Source organism: Rattus rattus, chromosome 4 (assembly GCF_011064425.1).
Source record: "Rattus rattus isolate New Zealand chromosome 4, Rrattus_CSIRO_v1, whole genome shotgun sequence".
NCBI classification, from domain to species: Eukaryota; Metazoa; Chordata; class Mammalia; order Rodentia; family Muridae; genus Rattus; species Rattus rattus.
The window spans coordinates 62,884,797-62,900,204 of NC_046157.1; the positions used below are offsets into that span (position 1 = coordinate 62,884,797).

The 15,408-nt window shown below is 36.0% G+C and overlaps 1 protein-coding gene across 2 annotated transcripts in view; it reads left to right on the top strand.

Moving 5' to 3' along the window:
* The window catches only part of Tmprss15 (transmembrane serine protease 15), a 109,782-nt gene that overhangs the window by 24,784 nt on the left and 69,590 nt on the right, over window positions 1-15,408 (top strand). For both annotated transcript variants that reach the window (XM_032899397.1, XM_032899398.1), the window contains 3 exons: window positions 5,777-5,908; window positions 9,891-9,999; window positions 12,472-12,578. In XM_032899397.1, the coding sequence (XP_032755288.1) occupies window positions 5,777-5,908; window positions 9,891-9,999; window positions 12,472-12,578 (348 nt within the window). The remainder of the gene's footprint in view (window positions 1-5,776; window positions 5,909-9,890; window positions 10,000-12,471; window positions 12,579-15,408) is intronic.

The following is a 15,408-nucleotide window of genomic DNA, read 5'->3' on the forward strand; positions in this document are numbered from 1 at the left end:
GTCTATCTCAGATTACAGACATATAAGAAAAATATTTCTGGTACTATAAATGTCCTCTCCCTGTACAATATGTTCTGGTGCAGTGTTTGAAGTGTAAAATCAAGCCTGATTCATTAATTAAAATGATTTATTACTGATAATAACAATTTAGAGTCCGTGGAAAGTTCATGACAGTGTGAAGAAACCACAGTGATGTTTAGACACAGAAAAAAGAGGCCCCAACACTTTGAAAATTGTCAGTTAGTCACATTTATTTTTAAAATATGAAGAAATACTAACAGTTCCAAATATCATCTACACACACACACACACACATAATGTTCAACAACAACAACAACAACAATAATAATAATAATAATAATAATAATGGTTTCCTTTGAAAAATAATTGTTGATAACAGACTGAAAAGATAGCTTAATATTTCAAGACATTCTTCATGAGACTTGAAAATAATCAACAGGCATCTAAATTAGTGTCCTATTTTCTTGTTGTCAGTTTACAAACTCATTAATTGAATTGAGTTCTTGATGCTCTATTAGATGCGTAAAATATTCTAGAAGTGCATAGAATGGCTCAGGGATGAGAAAATAAATGTTAGAAATAAGAATACCCGTATGGGAGAGGTGGAGGGGAGGAAATTGGGGCTTATGGACAAGAAACCGGAAAGGGGAATAACATTTGAAATAAAAGTAAAGAAATATATCTAATAAAAATTAAAAAGAAGAAATACAGAAGAAAGCATTCAACATTTTCTGCTGAACTATGTTGAACAAATCAGTGAAGCGATTGTGAAACCTATCCAAACATAATGCCCAATGCCTTCTGTAGGCAGGAAAAGATAGTGGAAGAGGTTACCAAAGCTAAAACGAAATATCCAATGCACCTTTCCATCAATTAAATTAAAAGAATAAAGCCGGGGTTGGGGATTTAGCTCAGTGGTAGAGAGCTTGCCTAGCAAGCGCAAGGCCCTGGGTTCGGTCCCCAGCTCTGGAAAAAAAAAAAAAAAAGAATAAAGCCAATATACACTTGTACTTGTCTTTCTTATCGGACATGAGCAAGTGATATTCAAAATCAAGTTAAAGATGTGATATAAAAACAATAATGTATCTCAGTGCTACTGAACTTACAAGCATGCCCAGAGGTTTAGTTTATAATACCCAATATCACATAAAAATGTTCTGTGAAATTGCTCACTTGACATGACATAGTCTAATTTATGCACTGACCAACTGCAGCAACTACACCTTATGTACTTAGAAAGCTCTTTAGTATCTTAGAACTTAATAAATATCACGTAGATGATAAATATTAAAATACATGCCTAAGATGGAGCCTAGATATTTCTTGTTACTATAAAGTAGACTAAAAGTAAAAATTCAGATATCATGCCACTGTGGACACCAGAGCAATTCACACAAAGGAAGACAAAACCAATATTAATTCGATCAGTTTTCCTACTGACTTACATCAAAATAACATCAGCGTAATAGTAGCAACTTCCTATTGTTTTAAAAGAACTTTTTTCTAACTCTAGATTTTAAACAAGATTTTAAATTGGGGTTGCTCATTTAAATCTGGTAACTTATTCAACAATCAATATTGTTTCCAACTATTTCCTTTCACTGGATTGTCTTAATTAACTCATAAGCAATTGTAAGGTAACTAGGTAATGAAATACAATATTCTCCTTGGCATTAAGTTCTTGTAGCATATGAGTCCTGAATCCCACTTCTCATTTATTCCTCTCATACCGCGAGACACTATAGATTTATAGAGAGGAACAAGGCAATTAAACTTGAAAACTGCAGTTTCCAAGCAGTAATTTATTATGAATATGTCTTTCAGGGATGTTAAGTTTATTCTCATTTTTATATGCCTTGAAGATAGAGTTTGAGAAAAATCAACAAACACATGCATCATATACCCGGCATTAGTACTACAATAAATTCTGCCAAAGAGAATTTTTATATGATAACAGGTAAAAAGTCCATGTGGATTATGTTCTTTTGTTCAGCTGCCTTTGTCGCCAATTACTGTAAAGTTTTACTAACCAATTTGGAGCACTAGAAGGGAGTGACAGAAGCTAAGGTAGCATTACACAGAGTGATTTCTTGGCTGGTGCAGTGTGCCTGGAGTGGTACTTTGGGACACTTGCTTATATGCTTGCAGGCTTCCTATAATGTCGCTTGTTCTAGTCCTTTGTTCCTGACTGTGCAAGCAATGATTTCAGAAACACAAAGGTTTCAATACTATAGGCTTTTCCTATTTCGTACAAAGCACAACGTCTTGCTACTATTCTACTAAGTGGTAGAATTTGAGGATAGAGGGAAGTAACAGTCTGGTTTTGTGAATGACATGATGGTGGGCTGAAAGAATCTAGGAAGATTTGTACCCTGAATTTATCAAGCCAGAGACTTTATCCCTTAGCAAACATATTGCGGTCCTCACTTGAGAAACAACTGTCCTCACACATCTAAGCCCCCTTTATTCTCTCATGGCATGGTCCCAGCATCATGACATCTAGATAAATTAGAGCTTTCTATGTATCTTATATTGACGTCTTCTTGTCAAGTCATCACATATAATCCATACTTGTCTATTTAAGTTACTTCAAGAAACTCTTTTTAACCTAGTTTAAATGCGAGTTCTCTTGTGAAGATGATTTTAATTTTGGCCTAATCCTCGGTACCTCCATGACACCCTTATCTCCTCATTAGGAATAACGAGCATGCAGCACAGCTGGGAGAGTGGTTACCTCCTACTAACCCCTGGTTGTAACTTTTCACTGCCTCATATCCTGAGTGTGGGGGTTCACACCTACAACCCCTACACCCTCAAAATGGAAGCGGGATGACCAGAATGTCAAGGTCATCTACAACTACATAGGGAGCTTGAGACCTGCCTCAGCTTGAGAGCCTGTCTCTTGATAAAATAGCACTTATATTCTAAAGGAAGAAAGAAAGGAAGGAAGGAAGGAAGAGAAGGGAGGGAGGAGGGAGGGAGGGAGGGAGGAGGGAGGGAGTCCAGGGAGGAAGGAAGGAAGGAAGGAAGTGTCCCAAAACAAACAAACGAACAAACAAATAAATAATAAATTTTGCAAACCTACTAAAATGATTAGTCAACTATTTTCCTACATCAGGTTGAGGGAGAAGAAAGGCTGTATTGTGCCACATTTTGTCTCCTTTTATGTTTGCCTCCACACTTTACAGTTCTGTGATGTAAGAAGCCATAAACACTTGATGATTAATGATCACTACGGGGATATAATAAATCTCCACAGCCAAAAGTCACGTGGGAAGGAAAGGATTGATTTCAACTTACAGTTCCACATCATAGTCTATCACTGAGGGAAGGCAGAGGAGCAGGAATCCGAAGGCAGGAGCTAAAGCCTAAGTGCTCTTACTGGCTTCCTCACCAAGGCTTGCTCAGCTGGCTTTTTTTATGCACTCCAGGGCCACCTGTCCAGGGGTGGCACCTCCCACAATGCACTGGGCCCTCCCTAAACAAACCCTAATAGAATGCAGCTCAGTCTTGTTCACAGGCCAATCTCCTAGGGACGTTATCTTGTCAAATGACTCCAGACAAAGTAAAGTTGACATAGAACCACTCAGCACAGGAATCAAATGGCCCTGAGCACCATCTCTTGCCAATGAGACTTTGAGGGTCAAAGGATCATAGAGAGGACAAGTAGAGCTTCAGGAAAACATAGGCAGCATCAAGACAACTTTTCTTCCTAATTATAGCCCCTAATCTAGTCTTCAAAGCATTGAAACATAATCTTAGGAGTCTCTAGGAAAATAATGTATACGTTTATGTAAGTACTGTTTTCCCACCTGTTTATTTACCATACCATTAAATAGTATGCCTTTTAAGAATTGGGACACAACAGTTAATTAACTTTCTTGATAAATAGCACTTATATTCTAAGTTTTATGTTCCTTTTGGGTTTAAGAAATAATATTTATTTCTATCTTATTTTATTTTATTAAATGAAAATATTCTGCCATTTGAAAATTTATACTGATATTTATACTATGTATTTAGATGTTAACTTTTCCATTTGTCTCCCAATGATTTACATTTATTTCAATCAGAACCATTTTTTAAAGGTTGCATATAAGTGTTTATTTCTTTGCCAACTCTATAAAGGTTTAGCTTGGTATACTGATACAAATATTAGATTTTTCCCTGTTGATTTTAGAGAAGAAATCTGAGTTCATTTTATAGGTTTAAGCCCCAGCAGATGGCAGTACAAAGTTCCTTTTCGTGTTAGGAAAACCAGAGGACGTCTCTGCTCATTGCACATACTAGGAACACTAAGAGCAGTCACTGGGAGTTGGGGGAGGAAAAGATACGAGGTTGGAAAGAAGATATGTTGGGGGAGTCTAGGCAGAGCTGGAAGAGAATTGGGGATACAAGTGATCAAAAAATATTACATCCATGTATGATATTTTCAAAGAAAAATAAAAACTAAAAGTATTTGTGAAAGTTAGAAAAATAATAAAACAAAACAAAATGATATGGAGTTAATTTTTTTCAAAAACCCTTAAAGCACTTCCTGATAATCTAATCATGAACTAAAAGGTTCAAATTTCCATATTGTTCTGAAAAACAAGATACACATAATCTTGTAGGCATATAAGAATATGTCTTACCCTTAGGATCGAACTTAAAATTTTAAACTGAATTTCTAGAAGTGTTGTGTGTCCTAGAATGGCTCCATATCATATCCATGGAAGCGAGGCAGTTAAAGGATAAGCAGACTGAGAGCTACAGAATTATACTGCTGGGCAGATAGGGTATTAGTGAGCACCCTGGAGGAATGTGTTTGCATTGGATGCCCTAAAAAATGGCTGGGACAAAAAGTAGAGAATTATGAAGCAAAAGTAATCAAAGGGTTTCTCCAATTTTATTACATAGTGCATTTGCAGATATACATTTTGTATCATTTCAAAGTGCCTTTCTTTGGTACATTTTCCTATGCGGAATGTATAAACTTTATGAAATCCACTGTGTTTTCAAATAATAATGTTCAGAGTAGATGAATTTTCGACGACATGCTAGAATAAATTCAATGCATTTTCTATGTAACTCAACCTTGTTCAAGGTATCAATTTAGGGATTGGATGCTTTTCTATCACTGCGATATGACACCATGACCAAGGCAGATCATCATGGCAGCCATAGCACTGGGTTAGTGGCTGAGAGATTACATCCTGATCTTCAAGTATGGGACAGAGAGAGAGAGAGAGAGAGAGAGAGAGAGAGAGAGAGAGAGAGAGAGAGAGAGAGAGAGAGAGAGAAAGGGCAGGGAGTGCCAACTGGGAATAGCTTTTGAAATGCCAAAGCTGACCCCTTATAACACATCATCTCCAGCAATGTCATACTTCTTAATCCTTTCCAAGGAGTTCCAGGAACTGAAGATCAAGTATTCAAATATGTGACCTTATGGAGGAGGGGGACATTCTCACTCAAATGCCCATACATAGAGGCTAAGTAATTAAATTATACGTTTACAGAAATAAAATAAACACCATCAGCATTCACGTTTAACATCAGTAAAATATATTTTTTATAGAATTTAAAGTTTAAATATTTAGGAATGATTGATTCGCCAAAAGAAATAAATATTTATTTTTGCAAAATTGAAAGTACATCAATCCATTATGAAGTTTATGTGATGAAAAACCTATACGAAACATTCAGCCATTGTTTATAGCTAACCAATCAGGAAATTTACCTTTCAAAAGCTTACCGTTTGAATCTGTCTTTTAAGGCAATGTCTCAGTGGAGTGCCAACCTGGTTCACGGCCCTGTGGTAATGCTTGGGACTGCGTAGCAACTGATTTGTTTTGTGACGGAGAAGTGAATTGTCCAGATGGTGCAGATGAAGACACTGGGCTATGTGGTAAGGACACTCAGCGGTTTTCACCCTTCTTCATCCTTTCTAACCAGACACACACACACACACGCATGCACACACGCACACACACACGCACACGCACACGCACATGCACACACACACATATGCACTCTGCACAACACTCCTGCAAGCACACACACTGCAAACCACATGCAAGCACACACACATGCACACACACATACATGCACACACACACACACACACACACACATTACATTTCAGCTAGTAGAAATCAGTGATTTTTTTCAGTAACCATATGCATGATTTAATACAAACTCGGAAAGATATATGATTTTTAAACAACTGCATAGCAATTAATTTTACATAATCCCATTTAAGAACATTGTGGGGAATTCTGTGGACAGTCACACATCATTCACAGGGCAGGAAATGTCCACTTCCTTCATGTCACTTTGTCATAAGCTACCGTGATTCTTAGGTACGTTTTCATAATATTTTCACGTTCATGTAATATTATTCCCCTTACCCCTTCCCCACAGAATGAAATCGGTGAGCCTTATGCACCGCTTCTCATTGCTTTTGCTTGCCTCTTTCAGTTCTATAAATAGCATGTCTGTAACAACTTAAAGATCTTCTGAACAAAACGTGCTGTTGTTATCTGTTCTGTTTGCTCTTATTTTAATTGCTTTGTTAGTAAACACCTAAATAACACATACCCCACACCAAACATTAATCTAGATAATCTACATGGGATCTCTCCTTGATTTATGTTTCATTGTAGTTTAGTTGTGTTTTCGAAAGCTTACCACAAAGCATCTCATCAAATAATGTACTTCTATGGGCAATCTATCATCCTGTAAGTCTACATTCAGATTATAAGCAATGAGAAGTACCCTTAACAAGTCTAACCTAAAGTTTATGTTTGAAAACTTAATGAGAAGCCTGAATTAAACCTGTTTGGGTGTGATCCGTAGTCACCTTTTAATTTCTGCCTTTTTGAGAGGTCTGACCTTGAGTGCACTCTTAGGATACTCCTGATAAGGGCTCCTGGTCGCTGGAGTAGCAGACCAGCAGAGTAATACTAGTCAGCTCTATAACCCTCATAAAATTGATTGTGAACACAGCTCCTGGGCCTTTTGAGTCTGTAATTTCCTTGTCTGCGACTGTTATGCTCTCATATTCTTTTGCATTAGTTAAAGATAAAGATTTGAATAAGGAACTAATTTAGAAAAATCACCTATCCACTAGGTTCACGCTTCCTAAGACAGGTCCAAGGTCTGTTCTTCAGCAACAACTCAAAACAGCGCCTACACCTAACGTTTCTTTTCACTGAAAATTCCCAAATCAAATGTTCTTGGACAAATTCCAAACATATGGAATTGAATTAGATTCTTTGAAATGCAGTTGTCATGTATTGGAAAGAAAGTGAAGTCTACGGAGTATTTTAAATCCATTTTATATAGCTATGTTACTCAAAGAGGGGGATGGTGAATGTTAGATATTTGTATTCCTGGCATTTTCCAAAACCTTTTTCAAGAGAATATTATCCAAGTGTGCCATCAAGAGGAAAGACTGGTGATGCTGATTTCTGTTTCAGAAGCAACAATCCATGTCAAAATTAGACATAAGCTTTAAACCTATGTACAAATGATCGACAACAGTGAAATAGGAAATGATGTAACAACATTAGGCCAATGAAATAATTTGAAAATGTGTCTCATAGATTCATTGGTCTTAGGACCAAATTTGCCTACTTATTGAAAACTTCGTTTGGAAAATAAGTTGAGAACAACTCATACCAAAAAAAAAAAAAATCATATGATTAATAATATGAGGATGAAAAGTTTTCTCCGAATAAGTTTTAAAGTAATTTAATTATTTTTACAAGTCGCAAGATGAGTCTCAGTGCCTAAATTAAATGTCTACCTTTGCTTTAAACACATGAGGATCTGCCTGATTTTTTTTTCCAGTGGCTTTACCTTTATTAAACCTTCAGGTCATCCAGCTTTCAAGTGACTCAAGTTTTTGTGTGTTTGTATTCTCTGTTTCCCTATATGTACTTAAATATACTGTTTCATTTATTTCAGAAAGATAGTTTCAAATCATTGTTTAGACTCGGTAGCAGAAAAATCAATCGAATGGACCGGCTTCAGCAGCAGGCATTTCCGAGCACAGGTGGCCTTACTCATTTTAATCAGCGGTGGTGGCGAGCGCTGAGCCCTAGACAGCCCTTCAGCGCCAACTCCAGTGTTTAGCAGCAGGACACCATCCCAGAGCCCCCATGCATCAATCCATACTCAGAGGAAAATGTATAAGTTAATTTAAGAGCTTTCTCTGTGAGACACTGACCTTTGATCTCTTGCTTATTTATTGATTTTTTTTACCCCAGCTGCAGGCTCGGATTCTAGTGTGTGTTATTAACGGATTCATATTAATGATTGCTTCCGTATCGAGTTTCTGTATTTAGTCTTTGGTTATTTAGGTTTGTACAACTTATAGCTGACTACGGCTAAAATAAGATTTCTTTAAATTGTGTTTCCCTACTGATTAGTATCGGATCAGCAAGAAAGTTTACTTTTTAGCTGACCTATGTGGGGAAACGATGCCGATTCCCAGCTCTTAGGCCAAGGTACAGGGATGTTTAAAGTTAGCAAGTGTTCTTGTGACTTGCATGCTCAAAAGTGTGCACACAGGATTGTTTGCTGTGTCTGAATAGATCATGTTTAATTCCTGTATCTACAGAATTCAACGCCTGAAGAAAGATAGGACTGGTAAATATTGAGCCAGCAGAGGGAGCTCGTGGTCAGCCCCAAGCTCGTGCCACTGGAACTATTTTGTGAACGCAGGCTACATGTCCGTAGCTAACAGGGTAGCTGCTGTCATTTGCTGTTGACTTGTGTCCCACTCACAATTTGCTGTAGTGTTCTTCTAGGAGGCTCTCGGAAGGTCACAGAATCACAATTCTAAACACTCTTCTTCTTCATATTGAGTTATATTTTTAATGTCTTTTAATCCTGAGAATCTTTCTTGCTTCACTGTCAACTGCAAGACTGCCTTATTCAAACATATTCTGGAAAAAATAATGGCATTATCTACCTATTTTTTGTTACGATATTTTTGGCATTTTGACCAATGTTATTGTAAATTGTTGAATACTGTTGTAAGTTTAAATGCCTTCAGGGATATTCTATACTTTGGTTTATATTTAGGACCTAGCAGGGTCCATTTATACTAGACTAAAATACAGATTATTTCCTGGCAATAAAAATGTGAAGATTCATAGAAAATTAGACGGACTAGAAACCATGACACAAAACCCTAGCCGCTTAAGATGATAATAGCCTCATAATTCAGTCACAGATACTTACCTAAGCATTAGGGGTGCCAGGTTCCTGTCTGTTTCCCTTCTTCCTTGGCTCTTCTCATAAACTGTTCACCCGCAAGAAGATACTTAAATTATTTCTAGATATTTATCTAGAAATAGATGATTAAGCAACTCAGTCACATGACTCCATGTGAGTGCAAGGCACCTGATGAAGTACAGAAAAGTTGTCTGTTCCTGAAAGACCAGTCAAGGGCTTCAACAAACAGAATAATCACAATCTTGGGTGAAATTACAAATCAAATTCTACAGCATGAATCTGTTGATTCCTTTTTCTCTAGAAATATGTCAGAAATAAATCTAAGAACAGCTAGATTTCTTCAGCATAGAGATGAGCTGTAGCAAATATTTAAAGTGTTCGTTTTCTCATCTTTTTATGTCACCCCTTCTTGTTTTCATGCCACAACTGACAGGACCAGTATTAGTGTTCAAGAACCTTGCAAAAGATGGAAATTTTTAATTTGCTTTTGCTTGTTTGACGTTCATTGTCAAGGGGAAGTGCACATAGAGGCCTCTAGAGAAAGAAGTCCTGCTGAGAATATTATTTATGAACAATGGGGTCAGTTAATTAATCTCAAATTCAAAGACTACGTATTGCTAATATTGCCTGACGTATTCACACAGCCACAGCTTGTGATGGAAGATTTTTGTTGACGGGAGATTCTGGGGTTTTCCAAGCCAATCGTTATCCACAGCCAGATGAATCAGGTGTTGTTTGCCGCTGGATCATCCGGTAAGAGACCATCTCTTAGATGTACCTGTTCATCTGGTTACTGAGAGTTAGCATTTCTGTTCCAAAAGTTAGCAAAAACCAAATGGGACTGTTCTCCTCTGCTCCCTAGTTCTTCCTCCAAAAGGTACAAATCAATGAAAAAAAAGCTCTAAGCATGCTTCTCTTATGTTCATATGAATTATAATTAAACACATGTCAGATAAAGAATTCAGGATTTTCTTGTCTTTAGACACCAAGACTGCAAGTTTAAAAGATCAGATTTTCTTTTTTTTTCTTTTCTTTTTTTGCATTTTTTCTTTTTTTTTTTTCTTTCATTTTTGTCTTCCGTAGCATTGGCTCTAGCTTGCCTCGTAGGTTTTTTTTTTTTTTAAGATTTATTTATTTATTTATTTATTTATTTATTATTTATTTATTTATTTATATGAGTATACTGTAGGCTGTCTTCAGACACACCAGAAAAGAGCATCAAACTCTATTTTTACAGATGGTTGTGAGCCACCATGTGGTTGCTGGGAATTGAACTCAGGACCTCTGGAAGATAAGTCAGTGCTCTTAACCACTGACTCATCTCTCCAGCACCTTCCACAGTTGTCTTACTGGTAGGCTAACTCAACATTTCTCTGAGCTGCCCTAGCTGCAACAAAATTAAATATGCAGCCACCACCATCAGCCTTGCCTCCTCCTCTTAGTCTGAGTTGGGGCTCCTGCACTCCAACTCCACAATTGCCTGGATCATATTCCTGCAGTGAGAAAGCAAGTCAGAGTAAATGTTTTCTGCAATATCTACACACTCTTGCAGTTTTGTAAATTTATTACTGCAAAACAGTAACTATATTAAACTGAATATTTGCAATGAACCATCTGCTTTTTGCTATAATGTATTACTGAAAGGTAACCTGACAGTATTTAATTCATGAGCATGTAATAATGTATACAAATATTAGAAAACTCAAGAATGAGTCAACAAATTTGATTTTAAATCACAAATTCCTGATAGGCAAGACAGTAAGTGTGTGGCTAATGTCATGACTAATATAACAAGGTTATAGGTAACATAATCCACATAAATTAGAAAACAGAATTGTTTAAACGTTCACAGTTTGCAGACTCTCTGTCATCTATAGCAAAATACTAATGATAATTTTACATAAGTAAAAGACATTCATGGAAAATGCAAAACCACAAAGAATAAAAAATCAGAAAAATCTAGAATAGACACTGCTCTGGACGATAATTTCTTAGGTGTGACATAACACAAGCAATGCAAGCAAATGGGTAAATAAAATCACCTTCAAATTAACAGCTTCCATAAAGCAGAGGAAACACTAAGACTGTAGAAAGAGTTGGGAAAATACTTTTCTAATCATCCACAATTCTAATGAATAAACATCTGAAATCATAAGGAATTCCTGTAGTAATGCCTTAGAAAATAATACCAACGTGAGTGAGAATGAACAAGATGGGGGTTCAGCAATGGCAAGCATTTTCTATTCCTCCAACAAACCAGGGTCTGAGTCCTAAAATGTACAAAGCATCTCACAGCCATCCCTGTGCCTAGAGCCAGCTCCCAGGCACTAGGTGCACAGGTGATGCACAAACACACACGCAGGTAAAACATCCATAACATAAAGGGTTTTTAGTTGAATTAATATGTGTCTTCATGATGTTTACCAAAAGAAAGTAGGTAAAAGGTTTTATTAAGCATCAACCCAATGAGATAGAAATGGACAAGTACATGACAAATTTTGAATGTTCCAAATAAAAAATGAAATTTAAATCACCACCACTAAGGGCAGTTACCAAAGGCAGATGGTAAACTACTATATAAAATAACAAACGTGTTGGCAAAAAGAGGGAAATTGGAACTTTTGTTTATTAGTAGTAGAAATATAATATCATGAATGGTGTTTCTCTTATACAAATACTATATCGTTTATTTTTTAACCTGTGATCCAGTTCAGGTTATTAATATAAAAGACTAGAATCAGGGTATCAAAAGGTAATTTCCTGAACCTATCAGCAGTTTCTGACAATGGTCTGTATGTAGAATTCAAATATTGTAAAACATCTTTATTCAGCATAGAAAATGGTTTCCTATCCATTATTCATGATTGCAACGTGAGGCTTGGAAATGAAATATGCTAGAAATAAGGTAACCATGCAAGAAGAGTCTTGCATAATTCCAATTAATCAATGTACTTAAAATTGCTAAATTCTTAGAATAATATAACTGGGCTGGGCAATATTGGAAAGAATTTGTTTAATTGATGCTGAATTTCAATTGTGCTAGATGAAAAAGTCCTAAATGTGTGTGTTCTGATAGTCGTTAACAGCACTGTTTTGTGTGGTTAAACTTGTAGAATGGCTTATCCCATATGTTTTGCATCACAAGAATGGAAAATATAAACAAATTGTAGAATGCATTGAGATTTATCACAACTTAAGAACTTTATGTTTTTCTTTTTAATTTAGTGTAAACCAAGGACTTTCCATTAGAATGAGCTTTGGAAAATTTATTTCACATTATACAGATGTGTTAGATATTTATGAAGGTGTAGGACCTAGCAAAATTCTAAGAGGTAAGTTAAAACAAACGCACGATTGATTATCACAATGAAAATAAATGGGAAGCTTTGTGAGTGGCAAAATTGCCCTTTGACTGTTTGAGGAGAATATTAACTTGACATTTAATTTACTAAAAGAAAGATGGCCTTCACTGTCAAAAATAGGACAGGAATGCTGTACCTTGTGTTCTTGCAGTAAAACTACAGCTTTAAACGTCATGTAAATTAATGTATCTGTAAATATGTTATTTGTTTTTTAAATGTTGACCCCACTTAGTAAAATTAAATCAACCCTTAGGATTGTGCTCTCTTTATTCATAGCACTGCTTAGATTACAAACTCAGAATCTCTCATGTTATTTTCAAGTATGTTCTCAGTGTCTCCTGAAGTAGTAGTAGTAGTAGTAGTAGTAGTAGTAGTAGTAGTAGTAGTAGTAGTAGCAATAGTAATAATAATAATAATAATAATAATAATAATAATAATAATAATAAAATGTCTGGTATAGCACCTGTCATAGGAGGGATCACAGTGACAAAGACGTGTAAATGATGCTGCTGTGTCAGAACCATTGGTCATTAGTGCTGAGACAGTGATGGAGTGGTGAAAAGGTGGGAAATCAACTATTGGTCCCCACCAGACCTGTGAATTTCACTTCACTTGGCCTGAATTTCATGGCCTGATTATCACAGAGAAAGAAATTAGAGGAAAAATCCAGATAGGAATTAAATATGAATGAAAAGGCAACATGGAGCAAAACATATAGTAACCAGCTTTTCTCTTAATTGAGGGGAAATAGAGAAAACAAAATTTCAAATAATTCCTAATAGTAAGCATAATGATTTCACCTTTGAATTATATGAATGATGAAAATGATGATTCTGAAATAGTTAAATGGTTTTTGTTGATTTCTTAATGATATATATTTAAGCATACCCCAAAAAATATAAATTGTAGTGTCGCTTCCGTCTCCGTCCCGCAGAAAGAGCGACACCACGGCAGTTTATTCAGGAACCTTTCTTTCTGCATGCAAGCAGCAATCTCTCTTTTCTTCCCTTCCTCCTCCCCAGCCCCCGAGCACACTCCCTTATATCCTCCCTCAACTCCGCCTCCTCAGTCCAGACTGCGTAATCTCAGTTCATAGGTCCATGTCACATGGCCTGATCTTGCGTCATGGTGCGCCTGCGCAGCTCTCACAATGGACATGGCTAGTTTCAGGTGTGTGAGGAAGTCAGGTGCTAGTCATGAGACTTAGCTGCAGTCCTGGGCGCCATCTTGGGACTGCCGCCACACCCGCTCCCCACATCCTTTGTGACTGTATAGCTCAGAATGGCTCCCTACATTGTAGTACATATTACTGATCTAAGATTGCATTGGATAATCTGTATGAACTTTCTAATTCAATATCATCAATGAGCTTGGAAAATACATGTTACCAAAGAATGAGATAAGGTGGAACAAACTAAGTTCAGAGTGTTAGAGGCAGAAGTCAGCACATAGCTTTCTACCTTTAAATACTGTGATATCATACACTGTGTTCTTAATGCCCAAATCAACCATCACGAAGAGGATGCCTACAACACCCAAGATTATGTGCTCATATTTTACTTAATTGAATAGAGCAATCCGCTAATAATCTGTTTCTGTAGCTTAATACTGCAGTTTTCAAAGTAAAAATTGAAAAAAGACGGATGGTTAAATACTGTGGCCCAATTAAATCTCAAAAAAGTCTAATATGTCACTAGTAGATGCTAGCTAGAATCATCACTGACAGTGTAGAAATCAGCCCTTCAGACTTCTCAATAAATGCTTTCAAATTTGTATACACTGTAGCAAAATGTATCAAGCCAATGATAAAATCTAAATAGATTCTATTTATCTATAGAAGAAAATTTCCATAGATTGTTGTACACTTTCATCCTCCTTTACTCTTCAAAGGCCTGTCATTTTTAAAATGTATTTTCATATGCTTAGTTTTGACAATAAATGAACGTTGAAACAATTGGGCATGATGATGTCAATAACATAATAGTAATTATCACAATACTGGTGTATGCAGCTCATTTTGTATCACAAAAATGGATCTATGAATGCTTCTTTATATGACAACAGTCACTTAAAGACTTTATACAAAAACTTCAAATTAAATATGTGCATATCAATCTTAACAAGAAATATGATAAGTCTTTTAAAATTAGAGCACTCACTTTTAACTCCAACAATGTTTCTAATATTTAGCATACATCCAGAATTCTAAAAACTCAGGATTTCTTTATATAAACCTAAACCAAAGGCCTATATTCTTATAATATAATAATACACTACAAAATCAAAGATACCAGCAGTATTTATCAAAACTATATACATATTTTATGAAAACACAGCTAATACCTTTATTTTAATTGGCCAGCAAATGTTTTCAAACCTGTTTTGCATCTTTTGTTTGAGAGATGTTTACCAGATGTCTTTCATTGAATTCTAATTCAAAATTTATAGCTGAAATGCTGTTGTTATTTTATCATGTTAGAAAATGGATGTATTTCTTACTTAAACCTGGGGAAAATATCGAAAGAAATTATTATAAGAAAAGGAAGCAGTCCAGTATCACAAAATAATTGTTATTTGCATTGTTAAGGAAGTCAAAACAGATAAATTCCAGAAATATTCATTAGTAACACTTACATAATACTTCTAAAGAGATTGCCAGAGTTCGGTCAAAGTCTTTCTCTTTCGGTTACACTCAATAAGACATGATCTTAATTCAGCGACTTTAGTAAATATCAATGTTAAGTATTAAATAGATGTCCTGTGAGCAGTGGACTCCTTTCCATTGCTGCCTTAAATACTC